General features: G+C 42.6%; 2 protein-coding genes across 3 annotated transcripts in view; one reads left to right on the top strand and one right to left on the bottom strand.

Moving 5' to 3' along the window:
• Positions 1–4479: 4479 nt before the first annotated feature.
• LOC136679362 (piggyBac transposable element-derived protein 4-like) lies at positions 4480–9946 on the top strand. Its single transcript, XM_066657839.1, has 3 exons — positions 4480–4483; positions 5940–6065; positions 7919–9946. Exons 1-3 carry the CDS (start codon positions 4480–4482, stop codon positions 9427–9429), a joined length of 1641 nt encoding a protein of 546 aa, XP_066513936.1. The 3' UTR covers positions 9430–9946.
• Positions 9947–11045: 1099 nt separating this feature from the next.
• LOC136678245 (NADPH--cytochrome P450 reductase-like) overlaps positions 11046–20096 on the bottom strand; it is a 31811-nt gene continuing 22760 nt past the window's right edge. Inside the window, exons 8-16 of one of the 2 annotated variants that reach the window (XM_066656219.1) lie at positions 19456–19554; positions 18371–18487; positions 17656–17774; positions 16966–17147; positions 16514–16663; positions 16050–16317; positions 15279–15424; positions 14559–14644; positions 11046–12607 (exon numbers count right to left, since the gene is read on the bottom strand). In XM_066656219.1, the coding sequence (XP_066512316.1) occupies positions 12463–12607; positions 14559–14644; positions 15279–15424; positions 16050–16317; positions 16514–16663; positions 16966–17147; positions 17656–17774; positions 18371–18487; positions 19456–19554 (1312 nt within the window). In that variant the 3' untranslated portion in view covers positions 11046–12462. The remainder of the gene's footprint in view (positions 12608–14558; positions 14645–15278; positions 15425–16049; positions 16318–16513; positions 16664–16965; positions 17148–17655; positions 17775–18370; positions 18488–19455; positions 19555–20096) is intronic. The other variant, XM_066656220.1, reaches the window with a different exon arrangement.

The raw sequence follows: 20096 nt of genomic DNA, 5'->3' as shown, positions 1-20096 counted from the left end.
GTTCTATATGTGGAGTAACACGGACAGATTTGCCGCTGTTCAGAAAGCCCCCCCCCCCCCCCCCCCCCCCCCGGGGTCTCACCAGAGTCCATGGTTCCTTGTAAATCAGTTAATTCAATTTGGCAAATATATTAGAATATATTGCGATTTATTTTGTAAATAAAATTGCTATCAGTCCTTAGATGTCAAGAAGGACTGCCCGCCTTGTAAAAGTATTAGCCATGATCTCGGAGATTTATGAATTCACAAAAAATAATATTGCTTTGTTCCAAATGAAGAATTATACAAAGGTGATTTAAGGGCAGTGCATTGAAGGAAAAATGATTTGCCTATTTCGTTTCTATATGTTGCTTATATATAGTGTTTCTTGTATTCTATAGTGCTCAGCTGAAAAGATGATGATGCATGCCAATGGAGAGATTAGTCTCACATACTTTACAAATGCATAAATGTTAATGCACAAATAAAACACATGTCACGAATATGTTTCAGTATTTACAAATGAATAAATCTCAGTCTGTGTCTTTGCTTTGGGTGGCACGGTGGCGCAGCAGGTAGGTGTCGCAGTCACCGGGGACCTGGAGGTTGTGGGTTCGATTCCCTCTCCGGGTGACTGTCTGTGAGGAGTGTGGTGTGTTCTCTCAAGTTCAAGAAGTTTATTGTCATTTCAGCAGTATACAGTGTTTACAGCACACAGTGAAACGATATAGCGTTCCTCCAGGACCAAGGTGCTACATAAAACAATACACAACATTAAAGTGCAACTAGTGCAAAGCTATTGCAACATAAAATAAAAAAGACATGGTTAAGAAAATACAAAACAATATCCATACAATACAAGATATACTCGTTTTCCGTATATAATTTCCAGTCCAACTCTCTCTCTCTGTGTCTGCGTGGGTTTCCTCCGGGTGACTGTCTGTGAGGAGTGTGGTGTGTTCTCTCTGTGTCTGCGTGGGTTTCCTCCGGGTGACTGTCTGTGAGGAGTGTGGTGTGTTCTCTCTGTGTCTACGTGGGTTTCCTCCGGGTGACTGTCTGTGAGGAGTGTGGTGTGTTCTCCCTGTGTCTGTGTGGGTTTCCTCCGGGTGACTGTCTGTGAGGAGTGTGGTGTGTTCTCCCTGTGTCTGTGTGGGTTTCCTCCGGGTGACTCTCTGTGAGGAGTGTGGTGTGTTCTCCCTGTGTCTGTATGGGTTTCCTCTGGGTGCTCCGGTTTCCTCCCACAGTCCGACTCAAAAGTGTCCGTAGGTGTGAGTGAATGTGTGAGTGTGTGTGTGTTGCCCTGTGAAGGACTGGCGCCCCCTCCAGGGTGTATTCCAGGGTCTTATCACAGCTCCTGTTGTTGACCCCTCTGACTCTGCCCATTGCTTGGCTGTGTTTGATAGGTTTGAGCCGGTGACTCTGTCGCACTTGGAGGATGTGGAGGGCCATTTAAAGCCCTCAGGTTCTCCTTGTGATGTTTTTCCTCCTCACTTTCTAAAAGAGATTTTTCATACTATAGGGCAGCAGGTTCTGGCCATTATTAACAGCAGCCTGTCTTCTGGTGTTGTTCCTGTGAGTTTTAAACATGCTGTAGTTCAACCCTTGCTCAAGAAACCTGGCCTTGACCATACAGCACTGGCTAATTATAGGCCTATTTCCAAGCTGCCTTTTATTTCAAAGATCTTGGAGAAAGTTGTTTATGCTCAACTGAAATTATTTTTGGATGAGCATAATATTCTGGAGGTTTTTCAGTCTGGTTTTAAAAACTTGCATAGTACAGAGTCAGCAATGTTCAGGGTTTTCAATGTCATTCTCCTGGCCAATGATTCTGGGGACCATGCAATTCTTGTCCTGCTGGATCTAACTGCTGCTTTTGACACAGTGGATCACAACATTTTAGTTTCCTGCTTGCAGCATCTAGTCGGCATTTGTGGTAGTGCTTTGGACTGGTTTAGGTCCTATCTGACGGACAGAACTTTGTGTGTGAGTTTTGCTGGCTCAGAATCCTCCTCAGCTCCCCTATAATATGGAGTTCCACAGGGCTCAATCTTAGGACCCCTCCTTTTCTCACTTTATCTGCTCCCATTGGGCTCTATCTTGAGAAAACATGGCATTGCATTCCACTGTTATGCTGATGACAGCCAGATATATGTCCCTTTAAAGAAGAAAGATGCTTTCTCAATTAAACCACTGTTGTTATGTCTCAATGACATTAAAGACTGGATGGCTTTAAATTTTTTACATTTTAACGAAAACAAAACAGAAGTGATGGTGTTTGGTCCCAGTGGTCCCCGTGAAGCCCCTCCAGTTGATTTGGGCCCCTTGACTTTGTATGTGAAGCCAACTATCTTAAATTTGGGTTTTAAGATGGACAGTGATTTTAAATTGGACCGCCAAATAGGCACAGTAGTTAGGTCCAGCTTCTTCCACCTGAGGCAGCTGGCAAAGGTGAAGCCATTTCTCTCACACGAGCACTTTCAAACAGTAATCCATGCCTTCATCACATCCCGGCTGGATTACTGCAATGCACTGTATTTTGGAGTCAGCCAGTCCTCCCTCAGACGTCTTCAATTAGTTCAAAATGCTGCCGCCCGACTCTTAACGGGATCACGTAAGAGGGAGCATATGACTCCCATTCTGGCCTCTCTCCACTGGCTGCCTGTGCATTTTAGAGTACATTTTAAGATTCTCTTATTTGTTTTTTAATCTTTAAATGGACTCCCCCACCTTACCTCACTGAGCTGCTACATCCCCACGTCTCTCCTCGGTGCCTCAGGTCACCTGATCAGCTGCTCCTGGAGGTGCCAAGGTCAAAACGTAAGCTCAGAGGAGATAGAGCCTTTTCAATTGCTGCGCCGAAACTGTGGAATAGCCTGCCATTACAGATTAGGCAGGCTTCTTCACTTTCGATTTTTAAAATCTTAAAACCCACTTTTATTCCTTGGCTTTCAACCCAGCATGAGACATATGTTTTTGTTTTTTTTTATTAGTTTTATTTTTATTTAAGTTATTTATTTTTCCTTATTGGTCATTTTATTTTATTTTGTTTTATAAACATCTTTTGTACAGCACTTTGTTTTAGCTGTTGGTGTTCTTTAAAGTGCTCTATAAATAAAGTTGAGTTGAGTTGAGTTGAGTATTCCCGCCTTGCGCCCAATGATTCCAGGTAGGCTATGGACCCACCGTGACCCTGAATTGGATAAGGGTTACAGATAATGAATGAATGAAAAATTAATATTGTGAACTTCACCAAAACCTTGTATGTGTGTGTGTGTCACTATATGCTTGAAGTGTGATTAGTTACATTTTCTTAACCATTTTTGGGGTTCCGCCGGAACCTGTTGTAGCGGGGGTTTTAATTGATGTGACACTCAATGTAGTGTAACTTGTGTATGTGAATGAATTACTCCATATGGTGTGTCACGCCTATAGCGTGAGAGACTCCTACATGTGCAGTGACGCTTGTTTGATATAAAACTCCATGTTTTCAGAAAGAGGAGGGTCTGGAGAGTTAATTTCACTATGGGTTTGTGTTGACACAATGTATAGTTTAGGCAGTATTCCATTAAAACTATGTCCATCACTCATATATGTGAATGAATTATCACACATAGTGATGCTTGTTTAATACAAAATTATAAAATGCTTTAGAACAATTTATGAAGTTAAATATTTATTTGAATAATTACACATTTAAAAGTATTAAACCCCAGAGTCTTTTATTGTGAAAAATCTACTTCCGGTTGTCGTGGGAATCCGATCGCTAGTTTTGCTGTCTTTTGGTGATGGGAATTTCGGCTCTTTTTGAGGAGCCGGCTCTTTTGGCTCGGCTCTTCATAAAGAGCCGGCTCTTTCAGCTCATAAATGGCTCTTTGTTTTACCACTTATTTCCACTGGTACAGAACAATATTACCTACATTTTACATGACTATATGGACAAACTATTATTGTTCAATATTAAAAATAATAAATAGTGTTGCAATGGCCAATTGTTTTATGGCTGTCTTGTAATAACTCACTGATTGCACTCACATTCAATTGTATAAATAACTGGATTTTTATTTAAACACCTTAATAAAAAATCACTTGTAAACTCTGAAATATAACCAATGGAACCCAAAAGGTAGGTATTACAAAATACCTTATTAAATTAAATAATCATCCATTTCTGGGTAATAAAATAAACAAATACTCTGCAAAGTGCAAAACAGCAGCATTCAACGGTAGTGATTAAAACAACCACAACTGTCAACAAACATTTAACTGATTTATCATTTTCTTCAACTATTTTTGGAAGGCAGATTGGCATTCAGGAAAACCAAGTCTCCGCTGTGCTTGTTGTTCTCTGATTGGTTGAATGACAAGCCTTAGAAAAAATGGCTCGGTCTTAGACGGGAACCGGCTCTCATCGTTCACTTACAAGAGCCGGCTCTTTGAACCGGTTTGTTCGCGACCTCACAGAAATCACTACTGTCTTCACGTTACTAAAGTGGAGGCTGTATGGGTAAGACCTGCTGCTCTCTTTCTTGAAAAAATGCAGTATTAAACAACTAAATAATGAAATTGTGATTCCGTGTAATATAATTCCTCAGGAGAAAATGTTTGGAACGTCAGTTTTGTGTCAAATATGAATGAAAATTGGCGATATATAACACAGTCACGTTTCTTTAACGTTACCAGTGTAGGGTGAGAGAGAGAGAGAGAGAGAGAGAGAGAGTGCTGATTTACTGCATGAACTTACCGTGCCCCTTGCTGTTTTATTGAGGTATGTTCATTGTTTGTGCGATTGTAATAAGGGTTCATATGAAATATTGAGATCTGTCAGGCTCCAGTGTAGTATTTAAAACACTATACGATCAAAATATTACATTTTTTCATGTATTTATTTCATTTATTTTTGTAAAATTATTTTCTTCTTTACCTCACATGAGTTTTCGAGTTCTATGTAGTAGCTCAGCATTACACAGCTTTCGTGTGGAACTTGTTTGACACTGTTAACACTAGAACTACCAGGATTTTCATATGAACCCTTCTACCAGAGACTGCCCAATGGCAGTGCTGGGGTAATTTGCATCTCATTAGGCCACCTTTTGTTATGTAAATTAAGCCACTACTAGGTGCTAAACGGGGGGATGGGTGATAGTGTGAACTGTGTTGATCCATTGACTCAGATGGAGAAAAAACCCTTGATTTTAACTCTTCTTAAAAAGTAAAAATTGCTCTAAAATAGTATTTTATCTTAATTTGAGTCAAGGAAAAAAATGTTTGCCAATGGGGTGAGGTATTTTGACTTAAAACAAGACAAAATGTCCTGATAAGATTCTTTTACTTTGGGTTTTAAAAAGGTTTAAGTAAAAATGTCTTTTTTTACAAGTAGCTGAGGGTTGTTTTTTTGTATAAATTTATGTAAAAATATCGGCAGTTTTTCAAAAGACAAAAACTACTTAAAATAATGGTTAAAAAATCTGAACTTTAGCTATTTTGACAAATCATCAGTGAGAAAACAATCCAAAATTAGTACAAAGGAGGCAGACTTGAGGCGTTTTGGAATTATAGTTCAAATAATGTCTTTGTGTCAGTTTTAGAATAAAGAGAAAGATGACTGCAGACACTGGAAAACTTGTTAATAAAGTGTGTAAACTTTATGTAATAAACTGCACCAAAGTAAATAGCCTATCTGGCTACATGCTGAGTGAAATAAAATAGAATAAACCTTTCTCACTATAGTCCAATATTACAAATATACACCATGGAGGTACCTGAGATGGGTTCTATATTTATTTAAATAATGTTGTTGTTGCAGCCATTAGATGGAAATATGCCAGTACCAGGTAACAGTGAACAGGGATGGGTGTGGTGGGTGATAGCGTGAACGATGATAGCGATTATGTATGTATCCACCTCCATGTGGATAAAAAGCCACGTCACCACACATTTCACTTACTCTGTTGACCAAGAAGCAAAGATGGCATGGGATTACAGTACACAGCAGGCTTTGGACATGATCCTCAACCATGTCAACCCCTGTGACTCCGATGGAGAAGAAATTACTATTGATCAGAGCGGTGACTCTGAAATCTATTCTGGTAAGATTTCTTAAATTTTCTATTTGTTGTGATTTTGGAAGAGACACACTGTAAAAAGTTCAATCTTGATAAGTTAAAATTCATTCATTCATTATCTGTAACTCTTATCCAATTCAGGGTCGCGGTGGGTCCAGAGTCTACCTGGAATCATTGGGCGCAAGGCGGGAATACACCCTGGAGGGGGCGCCAGTCCTTCACAGGGCAACACAAACACACACACACACATTCACTCACACACTCACGGACACTTTTTCAGTCGCCAATCCACCTACCAACATGTGTTTTGGACTGTGGGAGGAAACCGGAGCACGCGGAGGAAACCCACGCAGACACAGGGACACACCAACTCCTCACAGACAGTCACCCAGAGGAAACCCATGCGGACACAGAGAGAACACACCACACTCCTCACAGACAGTCACCCGGAGGAAACCCACACAGACAGAGAGAACACACCACACTCCTCACAGACAGTCACCTGGAGGAAACCCACGCGGACACAGAGAGAACACACCACACTCCTCACAGACAGTCACCCGGAGGAAACCCACACAGACACAGAGAGAACAAACCACACTCCTCACAGACAGTCACCCGGAGGAAACCCACGCAGACACAGGGAGAACACACCACACTCCTCACAGACAGTCACCCGGAGGAAACCCACGCAGACACAGGGAGAACACACCACACTCCTCACAGACAGTCACCCGGAGGAAACCCACGCAGACACAGGGAGAACACACCACACTCCTCACAGACAGTCACCCGGAGGAAACCCACGCAGACACAGAGAGAACAAACCACACTCCTCACAGACAGTCACCCAGAGGAAACCCATGCGGACACAGAGAGAACACACCACACTCCTCACAGACAGTCACCCGGAGGAAACCCACACAGACAGAGAGAACACACCACACTCCTCACAGACAGTCACCCGGAGGAAACCCACGCGGACACAGAGAGAACACACCACACTCCTCACAGACAGTCACCCGGAGGAAACCCACACAGACACAGAGAGAACAAACCACACTCCTCACAGACAGTCACCCGGAGGAAACCCACGCAGACACAGGGAGAACACACCACACTCCTCACAGACAGTCACCCGGAGGAAACCCACGCAGACACAGGGAGAACACACCACACTCCTCAGACAGTCACCCGGAGGAAACCCACGCAGACACAGGGAGAACACACCACACTCCTCACAGACAGTCACCCGGAGGAAACCCACGCAGACACAGGGAGAACACACCACACTCCTCACAGACAGTCACCCGGAGGAAACCCACACAGACACGGGGAGAACACACCACACTCCTCACAGACAGTCACCCGGAGCGGGAATCGAACCCACGACCTCCAGGTCCCTGAAGCTGTGTGACTGCGACACTAACCTGCTGCACCACCGTGCCGCCCTTAAGTTAAAATTGCTCAAGAATATTATTCTATTTTAATTTGAGTAATTTTAACTTGTATTTTGACTTAAAACAAGAGAAAATGTCCTGATAAGATTCTTTTACTTTGGGTTTTAAAAAAAGTTTAAGTAAAAATGTCTTTTTTACAAGTAGCTGAGGGTTGTTTTTTTTTTTTGTATAAATTTTTGTAAAAATATCTTTACCTATTGGCAGTTTTACAAAAACACCTTAAAATAAGGTTGCAAAATATCAGAGCTATTTTGACTAATCAATATGCCACTGTTTGCACTGTGAAAACAATCCTACATTAGCACAAAGGAGGCATACTTCAGATGTTTTGGAATTATAATTCAAATACCATGTTTGTGTCAATTTCACATTATTTCAACCTTTCACTAATCAATCCTCAAACATATGGTCCTGTAGATGAGGAGACTTCACCACCTCCAGGAAAGAGAGGTCGCATGGAGACACACGAGTGGCTGACAGAGACGGCAAAAGACGGCACAGTGTGGCGTGAAGAACAGATCGGAAGACCTCTGCATCACAGCCCAATCGAATGCAATCCCATGGATGGAGAGCCAACTGCTTTTACCAGAAGAAAAGTGTCGAGTCGCTTGGAGAGTTTCCTCTGTTTCATCTCTCTGGAAATGCTTCGTACCATACAGGAGTGGACTGTCCAGCATGCATGCCAGACACTGCATGAAAACTGGTTCATGGCCCTCCCTGAACTAAAGGCGTTCATTGCAATCCTCATCCTGCGAGGGACTGTCCGCCTTCCAGCAACGCATGACGCATGGTCTGCAACACTGGGAGTGCCCTCCATCAGCAAGATTATGGCTCGTAACCGCTTCCAGGACATCATGCGGCACCTACGCTTCGATGACAAGGACACACGCAGTGAACGGGTTGCAAATGACCGGTTTGCTGCAGTCTCCAATGTTTGGGGGTCTTTCGTTGCCAACTGCATCACTTCTTACAACCCAGGAAGGCATATCACCATAGATGAGCAACTCTTTCCAACTAAGACCCATTGCTGTTTTCTGCAGTACAGTGCAACGAAACCTGGCAAGTTTGGCATAAAGTTCTGGGTGGCATGTGACCTGAAATCCAAGTATGTATGTAACATCATCCCGTATCTTGGCAAAGACTCCAGTCGTCCCAAGGGGGAAGAACTATCGGAAAATGTGGTGATGAAGCTTATGGAACCATTTATGGACAAAGGAAGAACTGTCACCACAGACAGTTTTTTCACCTCATTGCCACTAGCGAAACGATTGCTCGACCGGAAGACCACGCTCCTTGGCACGGTAAACAAGATTCGCCGTGAGCTTCCAGACTCTGCCAAAAAGACTTTGGACCGAGAGGAATTCAGTACGCAGGTGTTTTCAACCCCTGGTGCCACACTGACCGTTTACGCGCCCAAAAGGGGAAGGACTGTCTGCATCCTCAGTAGCATGCACAGTGTGGTGGAGACTGGGGACACCCGAAAACAAAAGCCTAACACAGTCACCGACTACAACAGCCTAAAATGTGGTGTGGATGTCATGGACCAGATGCTGCGAAAGTACACTGTACGTTCAGGAACACGGCGTTGGCCAGTCGCTGTGTTTTACAACATGATTGACATTTCAGCACTGAATGCACATGTGCTTTTTCAGGCATGCACCGGGGTCAAAGAGAGACGGTCGGACTTCTTGGTGAAGCTTGCGAGAGAGCTTGCACAGTCTCATATGGAAACCAAGGAGGTGCATAAGGAAAACTTTCAGCAGCAACCACCCACACCAGACACAGGGAAAAGGGCATTGTGCCAGGTTAAGTGTTGCTGCAAGAATAACCATGCCACTAAGCTTTGTGTTTCTTGTAACAGGTTCACATGTGGCAAATGCAGAAAGGAGATGATGTGGCAGTGCCAGTTGTGTCCAGACAATTTATAAGTGTGATGAGTCTACTGGGTCTGACAACAAGCAGTGTAGCGCACTACTGCACAATGACTGTATGTACATAGTTTACATTTCTATTTATGAATTCTTTTGTTATATTGTTCCATGCTTATTTTCTTTTATTACTATTTCATTGTACAGGGAAACCAAGCAACACGTTTCTTTCCTGTGCGTATGCCAAATGGCAGCTGTTTGGTAGTTGAGTAGAAGAGATGAATTAATGTAATACTGTCATGTATCACAAAGTTCATCATAATCTGAGGTCAGGTGCATATTAACCCTCATTAGTGTATTTCATACTCTTCATATGAAACTGTTTTATATGGTTAGGGGTTCATTAGAAGCATAGTGGATGGTGTAGGGTGATAGAGGGTGCTGATTTGCTGTATGAGCTTACCGTGCCCCATGCTGTTTTATTCAGAATAAATCTGCAGATCTCCACTCCCGCGTGAGTGTGTGTGTCTGCTTCCATGACCAGCGCGGTTTCAAGTCTGCTTCATAAGTATAGTTTTACCCTCAGCCCCTCCCAGGCTCCATAGAGTAGAGATGCCTTTCATTCATTCATTCATTATCTGTAACCCTTATCCAATTCAGGGTCGAGGTGGGTCCAGAGCTTACCTGGAATCATTGGGCGCAAGGCGGGAATACACCCTGGAGGGTGCGCCAGTTACACAGACACACATTCACTCAAACTTACGGACACTTTTGAGTCACCAATCCACCTACCAACGTGTGTTTTTGGACTGTGGGAGGAAACCGGAGCACCCGGAGGAAACCCACGCAGACACAGGGAGAACACACCACACTCCTCACAGACAGTCACCCGGAGGAAACCCACGCAGACACAGGGAGAACACACCACACTCCTCACAGACCGTCACCCGGAGGAAACCCACGCAGACACAGGGAGAACACACCACACTCCTCACAGACAGTCACCTGGAGGAAACCCACGCAGACACAGGGAGAACACGCCACACTCCTCACAGTCACCCGGAGCGGGAATCAAACCCACAACCTCCAGGGCCCTGTCGCCTGCTGCGCCACCGTGCCGCCCTAGAGATGCCTTGATGGAGGATATTACTCCCTACGTAGTGCACTGCACAGTTCATACACATTTACCTGGGTTATACATCCAAGGACTGCATGATACGTCTCCTATGACAATTTATACTCAGATATAACTTGCAATATTCCTTATATAACATTTAGTGGGCTTTTTGGTGTATAAGCCTTCATGATCCATGGAGTATACAGGGTGTATGGAAATATTTGAAGGCCATAGCATGATTTACATTATTTTAACACTAATCAAACTGGTGAGTTACCACTCATTGCTTTTGGAAAAAGGATATTTTCATTCTGTGGCCACTCAGGGTCAGCCATTAAGGTCTGTTCCATTCTCTTGGTGTACATTGTGTGACTCGATTACGTATGGAGAATAGACCATATTGATTTTTAATGATATAGTCCCTTTAATTGGCGCATTTTATGCACCTGTCTGAAGGCAACTGCACCTATGCTTTAACACGTTTATTTATTCATTTATTAGGGTTTACGTCAAATGTCACCCATATTCTGGTGCACGCAGCATCAAAAGAAAAGATAATTTCACAGCACTAAATAGCTTAGAATTATTCGACACAGTCACATGATTAATACACTTAAATGAGTATAAAAGCTTATTATATGATATCGCTAGCAATTCATGTTTAAAGCTTTAGAACAAGAACCTGACACAGCATTAAATTAAATCTAAATTTAAATTTTTATTAATTTAAAAGGATATGCCTAGATAGTAGTAATATATAGGAAACATTAATTGCATATAAAACAGTATGATGCTGACAAAACAAGTAACAGCAACAGTACCAATTTACATATTCTCTTCCAAAATAATGCATTCAACATCAGCAACGCTGAACTGCAGACTCCATTCATGAGAAGGCAAACTACTTTTTCAGTAAGGCACAGGTTGACTAGTAAACAAAAGTTCTAAAGGCCAACAGTCCCTTTATGTTCTGCAAGTGTCTGTGTAAAGATGAGTCTGACGAGGTCTGAGGTGGCTATGAGCTCGGAAACATTTCGTTATGCAATGTGTCAGTCATTTTTAAACATGTTGAGCATCTCAATTTCAGTGAAAACAACAGAAATTATGCACATTTCACAATGCAATGCTACAACATATAAATAAAAGACTAAAATGAAAAATACATCCGGGAAAAAAAAGCACATGTCCTGATCAATAGACTCAAGTGAAAAACATGAAATGACAAACCATACCTCGCGGGTATGCGTGGCATCTTTAGAAGCCTGCAACACAATTTTCAACATTATTGATGCCCTGTATTCATTCATACAAAAAAAAAAAAGAGAAGCACAGTAGCCACCTCGAGTAAAAATGGCATTGAGTGCATAGATATAGCCAATTTTAAAATGGGCCTACAATATATCATCAGTGTCTCAGAGATATTAAAGGCAGTCTTCACAGCCAGTTTGGCCCTGATGAAAGAGTCACAGTACTGAGAACTCAAATTCAGTACATCTCAGGCTGTTAAAATTAGTGGCTAATATAGATTCACATATACTCTCTTGATTGTAATTAAAAAGCCATAAAGTTCTATGCATGAAGTGAAAGGCTATGTTCCACAGCCTTGTACTAATACTACAACATAATTAGCGTATTACGTTTATGGTCCCACATATAAACATTCAACAGTCAGCACATTTGCTCAAAAATAAGCCCCCTTAGTGCCCACTGTCACTAATCTGTATGGCATCGAATCAGGAAAGAGCCTATTTCACTGTTTTGGCTGACAAACTATGACATATTTTATCTATGTACAATGACAGAATTTGAAAAGGCATCTATCAGAACAAGCACCAGCTCAAAGCTACAGTGAGTGAGCTAACCATCTGTGTGCCTGTGGTTTTTTTTTTCCTTAACTAAGTCCAGAAAGATTACATACATATTTGAAACATCAAAAAACGACAACAAGAGACAAACAAACAGCACTAGGAGATGATTTAACTCCAGACGTCTTGCGAGTAGCGTCCCTTGGTCATCAGTTTCTTGATGTATTCTACAGCCTGGGTGTGTGTCATGCCCCCCAGCTCCTCTGCTATTTCATAGAAGGAAGTCTGCACATCCCTTGCCATGTTTCTTGCGTCCCTGGAAGGAGAGAACGTTTTAACATTACACTAAGTCAAAAGGGCAATGGAATATGATTGAACAACTTAAAAGAAATTGTCAGTATTGTTTTTGTACTTGGTGCTTACGTCTCATGTGCGTATTATTATATCCTGTAGATGTGTATTTCAAATATGCGAGGCAGCGGAGAATATGGTGTTTATTCTCATGAAAAACATCTGGCCCTACAATCAAGGGGATGCAGGGGCATTGTCCACACAATACCGGAGGAAATGAGAACGAAGTATTGAGGCTCCAGAGCCAGAGCTAAACTAAAGGCTAGGCTAAACGCTAAGAATATGGAGAAGGTGTGGAGGTACAAACCCTCGAGCCTAACGGTGATTATGGGGCACATTAACTCGTTAACCAATAAACATGACGAGCTGGCAGGGCTGGTGAAGTATCTGAGGCTCTATAGGGAGTGTAGTCTTATGTTTCAGAATTTTTTTTTCCCCTCATTTGAATTTCTCTCTGCGATCAATAAGGTATTCATCCATCTATCAATTTCAACTCTAAAATGATTGTTTTTTGTTTGTTTTTGTACATTAATCTCCAGGGCATTTTTTGGAAGGAATTCCATTCATTCATTCATTATCTGTAACCCTTATCCAGTTCAGGGTCGCGGTGGGTCAAGAGCCTACCTGGAATCATTGAGCACAAGGTGGGAATACACCCTGGAGGGGGCGCCAGTCCTTCACAGGGCAACACACACTCACTCATTCACTCACCTACAGGCACTTTTCAGTCGCCAATCCACCTACCAACGTGTTTTTGGACTATGGGAGGAAACCGGAGCAACCGGAGGAAACCCACACAGACACAGAGAGAACACACCAACTCCTCACAGACAGTCACCCGGAGGAAACCCACACAGACACAGAGAGAACAAACCACACTCCTCACAGACAGTCACCCGGAGGAAACCCACACAGACACAGAGAGAACAAACCACACTCCTCACAGACAGTCACCCGGAGGAAACCCACGCAGACACAGGGAGAACACACCACACTCCTCACAGACAGTCACCCGGAGGAAACCCACACAGACACAGGGAGAACACACCACACTCCTCACAGTCACCCGGAGGAAACCCACGCAGACACAGGGAGAACACACCACACTCCTCACAGACAGTCACCCAGAGGAAACCCACGCAGACACAGGGAGAACACACCACACTCCTCACAGACAGTCACCCGGAGGAAACCCACACAGACACAGAGAGAACACACCACACTCCTCACAGACAGTCACCCGGAGGAAACCCACGCAGACACAGGGAGAACACACCACACTCCTCACAGACAGTCACCCGGAGGAAACCCACGCAGACACAGGGAGAACACACCACACTCCTCACAGACAGTCACCCGGAGGAAACCCACGCAGACACAGGGAGAACACAGCACACTCCTCACAGACAGTCACCCGGAGGAAACCCACACAGACACAGAGAGAACACACCACACTCCTCACAGACAGTCACCCGGAGGAAACCCACGCAGACACAGGGAGAACACACCACACTCCTCACAGACAGTCACCCGGAGGAAACCCACGCAGACACAGGGAGAACACACCACACTCCTCACAGACAGTCACCCGGAGGAAACCCACGCAGACACAGGGAGAACACACCACACTCCTCACAGACAGTCACCCGGAGGAAACCCACGCAGACACAGGGAGAACACACCACACTCCTCACAGACAGTCACCCGGAGGAAACCCACGCAGACACAGGGAGAACACACCACACTCCTCACAGACAGTCACCCGGAGGAAACCCACGCAGACACAGGGAGAACACACCACACTCCTCACAGACAGTCACCCGGAGGAGCTCCAGTCGAGCTCCAGCTCTGAGTCAGAGAGAGTCCTGGTGAAACAACTGACTACTTAGTGATGTATGATGTTTAGGACAACTCACCCACAAATATAGATGTGTGCATTGTCTGTGTGGATCTGCCTCCAAATGTCCTCCTTGTTTCTCTTTAGGTGATGCTGCACGTACACCTAGAAAGAGGGAAACAAACTGAGCTATACATTTCTAAGGGAAATTCATGTTCCTTTACATATGCTTGATGATCGCTTTATGGGATACACATTCTTTGTAGTTACAGCTTGTAAACTTCGTTGTTTGTGTTTGCCATTTATTTAAGGCCAGTTTCTGACTACAGAGGGGTTTTTCTCTTTTACTGCTGTGTCTGATACGCTCATTAAAACACACACCATAGTCTGTGTGGAAGGAATGTGTGGATTTTCATATGACTGTGGTACTTTCCTGTCATATGGTGTGAGGAACTGGACAAAAACAAATTTCTCTATGTGTAAGCACATGTGGGCAATAAAGCGGGATTCAGTTTCTGATTCTGATGTCAGTGCCACTGCTGTGCCGTGAATGATCAGCCTCCCCCTGAACCATGTGTGGCCAAACACTTGGAAAGGATGAATGAAGCAGAGGATGCATGTAATGTGCTCTAAAATGGACTGTAAGTGGAAACATGTAGACAGTGAGTGTAAGTACATCAGGGAAGTGATTCTAAAGTGAGTAATGAGCAACAGGACAAGGCAAGTCTTTATAAAGTGGAGAACAGCAAGCATAATTAGATTTCTATAAGACGTTCATAATCTGGAGAAAGTGCAGTACCTTGTGCTCTTGGTCTCTGGAGAAAGCCACTTTAAGCCGTGTCAGCACTCCTTCCCTTTCAAACGACTCCAGCTCCTCCTGGTACAAGAAGTCTTCACTCTTGTGACGGCAGCCAAAGTACAGCACAGTCTCTCCCACTTCTTTACCTGAGGGGACATAAAGAACACACCTTAAGAAAATTCTGGAGTAACACAGTGCCTCTTGTTTTGATATAGAAACCTACATCGGTCATAAATGCAACATCGTGTATTGAAATGACACCCAACAAATATCTGGTGTTCTTTCAAATTTCTGGCAACTTACATCAGTAATTCGTGAAATGGTAATCTGGAATATATTCTCAAAAAATCTCAACAGAACTGTTCTTTTTGAGACAAAACATACAAAGTAAGGAGAGATTTATTGGTGAAATTTTCTCAGCATCATTCAAAGTGTTCTTACATCATATGCTACAGTTTGATAGAGTATTAGAGATACGCAAACTCACAAATTGTAAAATTTCAAAAATAACTAGAACACAACTTCCTTTGGTCCTTTGTTACACTCAGCACATTCTCAAGTGAACAAATTACTTTTCTCGTCCAGTAGAAGATGCTCATCATCTACTAGATTGTTATAAATGTGCTACAAAGCTTTATAAATTAAGGCAAATTATTTTTAAGTTATTTAAGGTACTCTATGTTGTTTGTTTTACATGTGTCATATTGTATGCACGGTGTTAGTCAGGCTTGTATTACATATTATTGAACCACACAAAGGAATCAATCATACCTTGCTGTTTGAGCCAAGCCCGTTCCTGAATAAAGCCCATAAAGGGTGCGATGCCTGTTCCGGGTCCAATCATGATGACCGGATTGCTGGCCTTAAAGGGCAGGCGAAACTGGGACTTGCGGATGTACATGGGCACAGTGGCCTTGTGGCCGTTGTCGGTGGGCACTTTGTTCTTCAGCCAGTTGGTAGCCACTCCCTTGTTGGTGCGCCCCGTCTTTGTCTGATACTCCACTACTACGGCACAGACGTGGATGCTGTTGGGATGCACCTGTCACAAGAGGGCGCTGTTTAGTAGCTAGTGTGTTGCAGAATGATACAACACCACGAGGCACAAATAGAAGGGAATAAGTTCAACTTACATAGTGCCTTTCCCAAACCAAAGGACTCATTACATAAAGAGGGAAAGTCTCACTTTTATCAGGAAAGAGGGGGGAGGGGTACAAGAAAGAGAGAGAAACGCTTACCTTAGAGGACGAGGCGATGGAGTAATAACGAGCCTGCAGACGAGGCAGGAGCTCACACAGGTGATCGACTGGTGGCCGTAAAGACGGTAAGTCTTCCAGAATGGCCAGAATGTTCCTTGATGAGTCCAGCACCCAACTCTGATACAATGACTAATGAGAGCAAAATTAATAGATATGAGTAAAGTGTTAAAAAACAGTGCAAACAAAGAATAAAACAGAAAATGACTTGTACGGTGTTTATCAAACTCATCATCATCATAAAGCAATTGTATAAAGTTATGGTTGGGATCAGATCATAAAAGAGATGTTCTGATTGAGGAGGTATATTTAGGGCCAATCATTTTCATTAGTGACACCTGTTAAAATAGTGAGTGAACTATGACCATGAAGCTGAAACTTGGTGAACAAGCACTTGAGGTCCATCAACATAAAAGACAAGTGGAGGCACGTGCCTTGCCCTCGGGTGCCGATGAGGCCATCTTGCGCATATTCTCCTGGTCCTTGGGGTCAGAGGCATACTGTGCCAGCTCATACAGGACGTTCGTGCGAGGACAGTTGGTGATGTCCAGGTAGTGAGTGAGAGCTGTGCGGTAGGTGGTAGGACATGGGAACGGATGTTTCTTATTGGACTCCTCTGAAAAATGATAAACCACAATTACATTTAAAGGAAAGCCTCATTAAATTCAGATAGGTACATGTATAAAGCAAAAAAATATCTAGGTAATTTATTATAAACAAAACAACTGTATTTAGGATTATGGTGTTATATATTTCCTATCACCACCACTGTAAAGAACTCAATAAGACTCAGTCTGTTCCTCTATAGTGTACCATTTCTCATCTAAATGGCTGTTCACATCTTAATCACTGAATTAAAGTGCCTTGGAACTCAATAAAATCAGTCTAAGTGCTCTTTAGGCCCTTCAAATGTTCAAATTATTACTAGAGCACAAGTATGGAATAAGACTTCTCAGATTAGATCAGCAGTTAACCTCTGACTGACAAATAGGCCACAGATCAATCCTGCCAAAGCTCAGTTAAAACAGAGAAGCATTTTGTGAATTAAGTCATCATCATCATCTGCCCCTCAGAGACATTTGTACAGACAAAGCTGGGCAAGGCACTCAAGGTCAGGGCCATACCGTCGAGGTTGTTCAGGGAGATAACGGTATCAAGGTCCACGCCAAGGACTTCCCCCAGCCTGTTCACGAGAGTGGAGTCATTGGTGGGATACACGGCCACGTGGTCTCCAGATTCATACCTGCGGGTTAAAGACAATTTCAGCTTAATCTTTATTACAGTGAGGACAATATGTGATCCCAAGTAAATCACATTTGAGCAAGGTATAGAAAAAGGTGAGTGATATGGGCATATGTCTAAGATAGTAGGCAGTGAACTACTGAAGATTATATAAGGGGCAATATTACGTAACAGAGAGTTAAAAGCACATTATCTAAACGTTCACTACTTATTAAGATAACAACAGCAAAACAAACAGGGCTCACTGTGGGCAAGTCCATACTGATCCATATGAATAAGTCAGACCAATAAGACTAGATAATCATGTTTTATTTTACTTAGTTTACGGATTTTTGCCACTACAAAAGGCAAATGCTACATCCTGTAGACTCTGGATAACTGTGAGATGATGCATTTTCTGAAAGAACACACTGTTCAAAAAGCATCCAGACTGATTTAAACTATTGTGCACATATTAATTGGTAGTTAAATATTGTCAATATGTAACGTGTAGAGTTGAATTTGAAATAATACAAAGTGTGACTTCTTTAGAAAGCAGCATCCATTCAGACCCATTCTGAAGTATCGAGTGGTTCACATATGAAACAGAGTAGTTACCTGATTTTAGAGCCTGTGATGTCCAGCTCCAAGTGCATCAGGTGCCGGTCCCCACCTTTGTTGAGCTTGCGGTTGACAGTGACCGAGGCCAGGAACGGGTTCTTAGAATCAAACGGCCTGAAAACAGTGGTACAACTCATCAGCAGAGAGTCAGACTATTCCTTCGCACATTTAATTTGCTTGAATTTTGTTTGAATACTGGATGAAATCCAGGCCACAGTGAATTCCCCCACTGGATTGACGACACATTCCTTAGTCCTTTTTCACTACTGTACAACATCTTCAACTGAACACTATCTACAAATGCTGCTGTAGGACAGAGTCAACTATTTACAACATTAAATACTGCACTACAGCCTCTAAGAACGGTGCCTTTGTCTTTAATAATAATGGTTGTTTTATTTTTAAACTTACTGTCAGCTACCAGTTACGTAAGGTACAATACTCTTTGTGCAGATTGGTGATGCAGCAAAAATCTTGGCCTTATACTGAACTTCATAACACTGCCAATGCATCGCAGAACGAGCCATAATCCAAGACACTCTACAACATAAGTAACTGGTCATTGATGGCAGTGAACTGTGCAATAAACCTGTATGTATTTAGTAAGCTTCCATTCCACCCTAAATGGTAGAGCAACTTCGTTAAAGAGAAGCCATGTTCACTGCTGCTTTAACACGCATCTGTACTGAATACTGCAGGTGATTAAAAAAACAGAAGATGCAGGGCTGAGAATACTATAAGAGCCCTGACTTTAGACACTTTTAAATCAAGACTTAAAACATTCCTGTTTGAACAGGTTTACAGCTCACTTTAAAATACTCTGCACTTTTATTCTGTACTGGCGCTTTACTTATTGTATCATTTTAAAGTGTTTTAATCAGTTTTATCATGTTTTATCTTACTTTTTTTATGTATTACATTTTATTCCACCATTTTATTTGTTTTAGTGGACGTTTATTATTTTTTTCTTGCTTTTTAAATGGTTGAATTGCTCTTGTATGATTTATAAATAAACTTGCCTTCCCTAATCAGGGTTATTTATGGTGTCTGTCTGTGTTTTGTGTTGCCCGTGTTGTACGTACGGTTTCTGGTTCTCAAAGCTCTTCAGGCGTCCCAGTTCTCCTGTGTAGATCTTATTCATATTTAAGTCCTCATGGACCTTCAACTCGTACTGACGAATGCTGAGACAGAAAGATGCGTGTCAACCATGGACCATATAGATACTGAATTATACAGACATACACACAGAGAGATCAACAGATGTACCGCACATCACACATGAAGTACCAGTTACCCCAAAACAACAGAAAAAAGACTCAGTGGTGAGATAAAAACACCATCCATACATGATTGTATCCTAAACGGTTATAAGACTAAGTATAATTTGGCACTGACATCTCAAACAAAATAGGGTTTTTGAGGGACCAGCTCTCTAAAAAGACCTGTTAATATTAAGTAATTCACTGAGAGAGAGGAAAAAAGTAAGTGAAAGCAACACAGTGAGAAAGGAACACAAAGAATGAGTCTGAAAGAGAGAGGGAAAAAGCTTCAGGTCAGACTGCCCTGCTCGCAGCTGCACTTTTGTTGTACTAAAATGAGGGAATTCATGGTGGCTACACTTTATGAGAACAAGATGTTTGAATGAGCGAGGCAAACATTCACTGAAGGAGCACATTATAAACCTTGCCACAGAAGGAATTTAAAAAAATAAAGAAACACGGGA

Source organism: Hoplias malabaricus, chromosome Y, assembly GCF_029633855.1.
Source record: "Hoplias malabaricus isolate fHopMal1 chromosome Y, fHopMal1.hap1, whole genome shotgun sequence".
Classification (NCBI taxonomy): domain Eukaryota; kingdom Metazoa; phylum Chordata; class Actinopteri; order Characiformes; family Erythrinidae; genus Hoplias; species Hoplias malabaricus.
Note: the sequence above shows the minus strand (reverse complement) of the source record. Positions and strands in the feature narration are given on the sequence as shown.

Excerpts from the sequence above, each read along its gene's own strand:
- LOC136679362 (XM_066657839.1), top strand. Across the intron at positions 6,066-7,918 it reads TGACTCTGAAATCTATTCTG|ATGAGGAGACTTCACCACCT; the intron begins GTAAGATTTCTT and ends ATGGTCCTGTAG.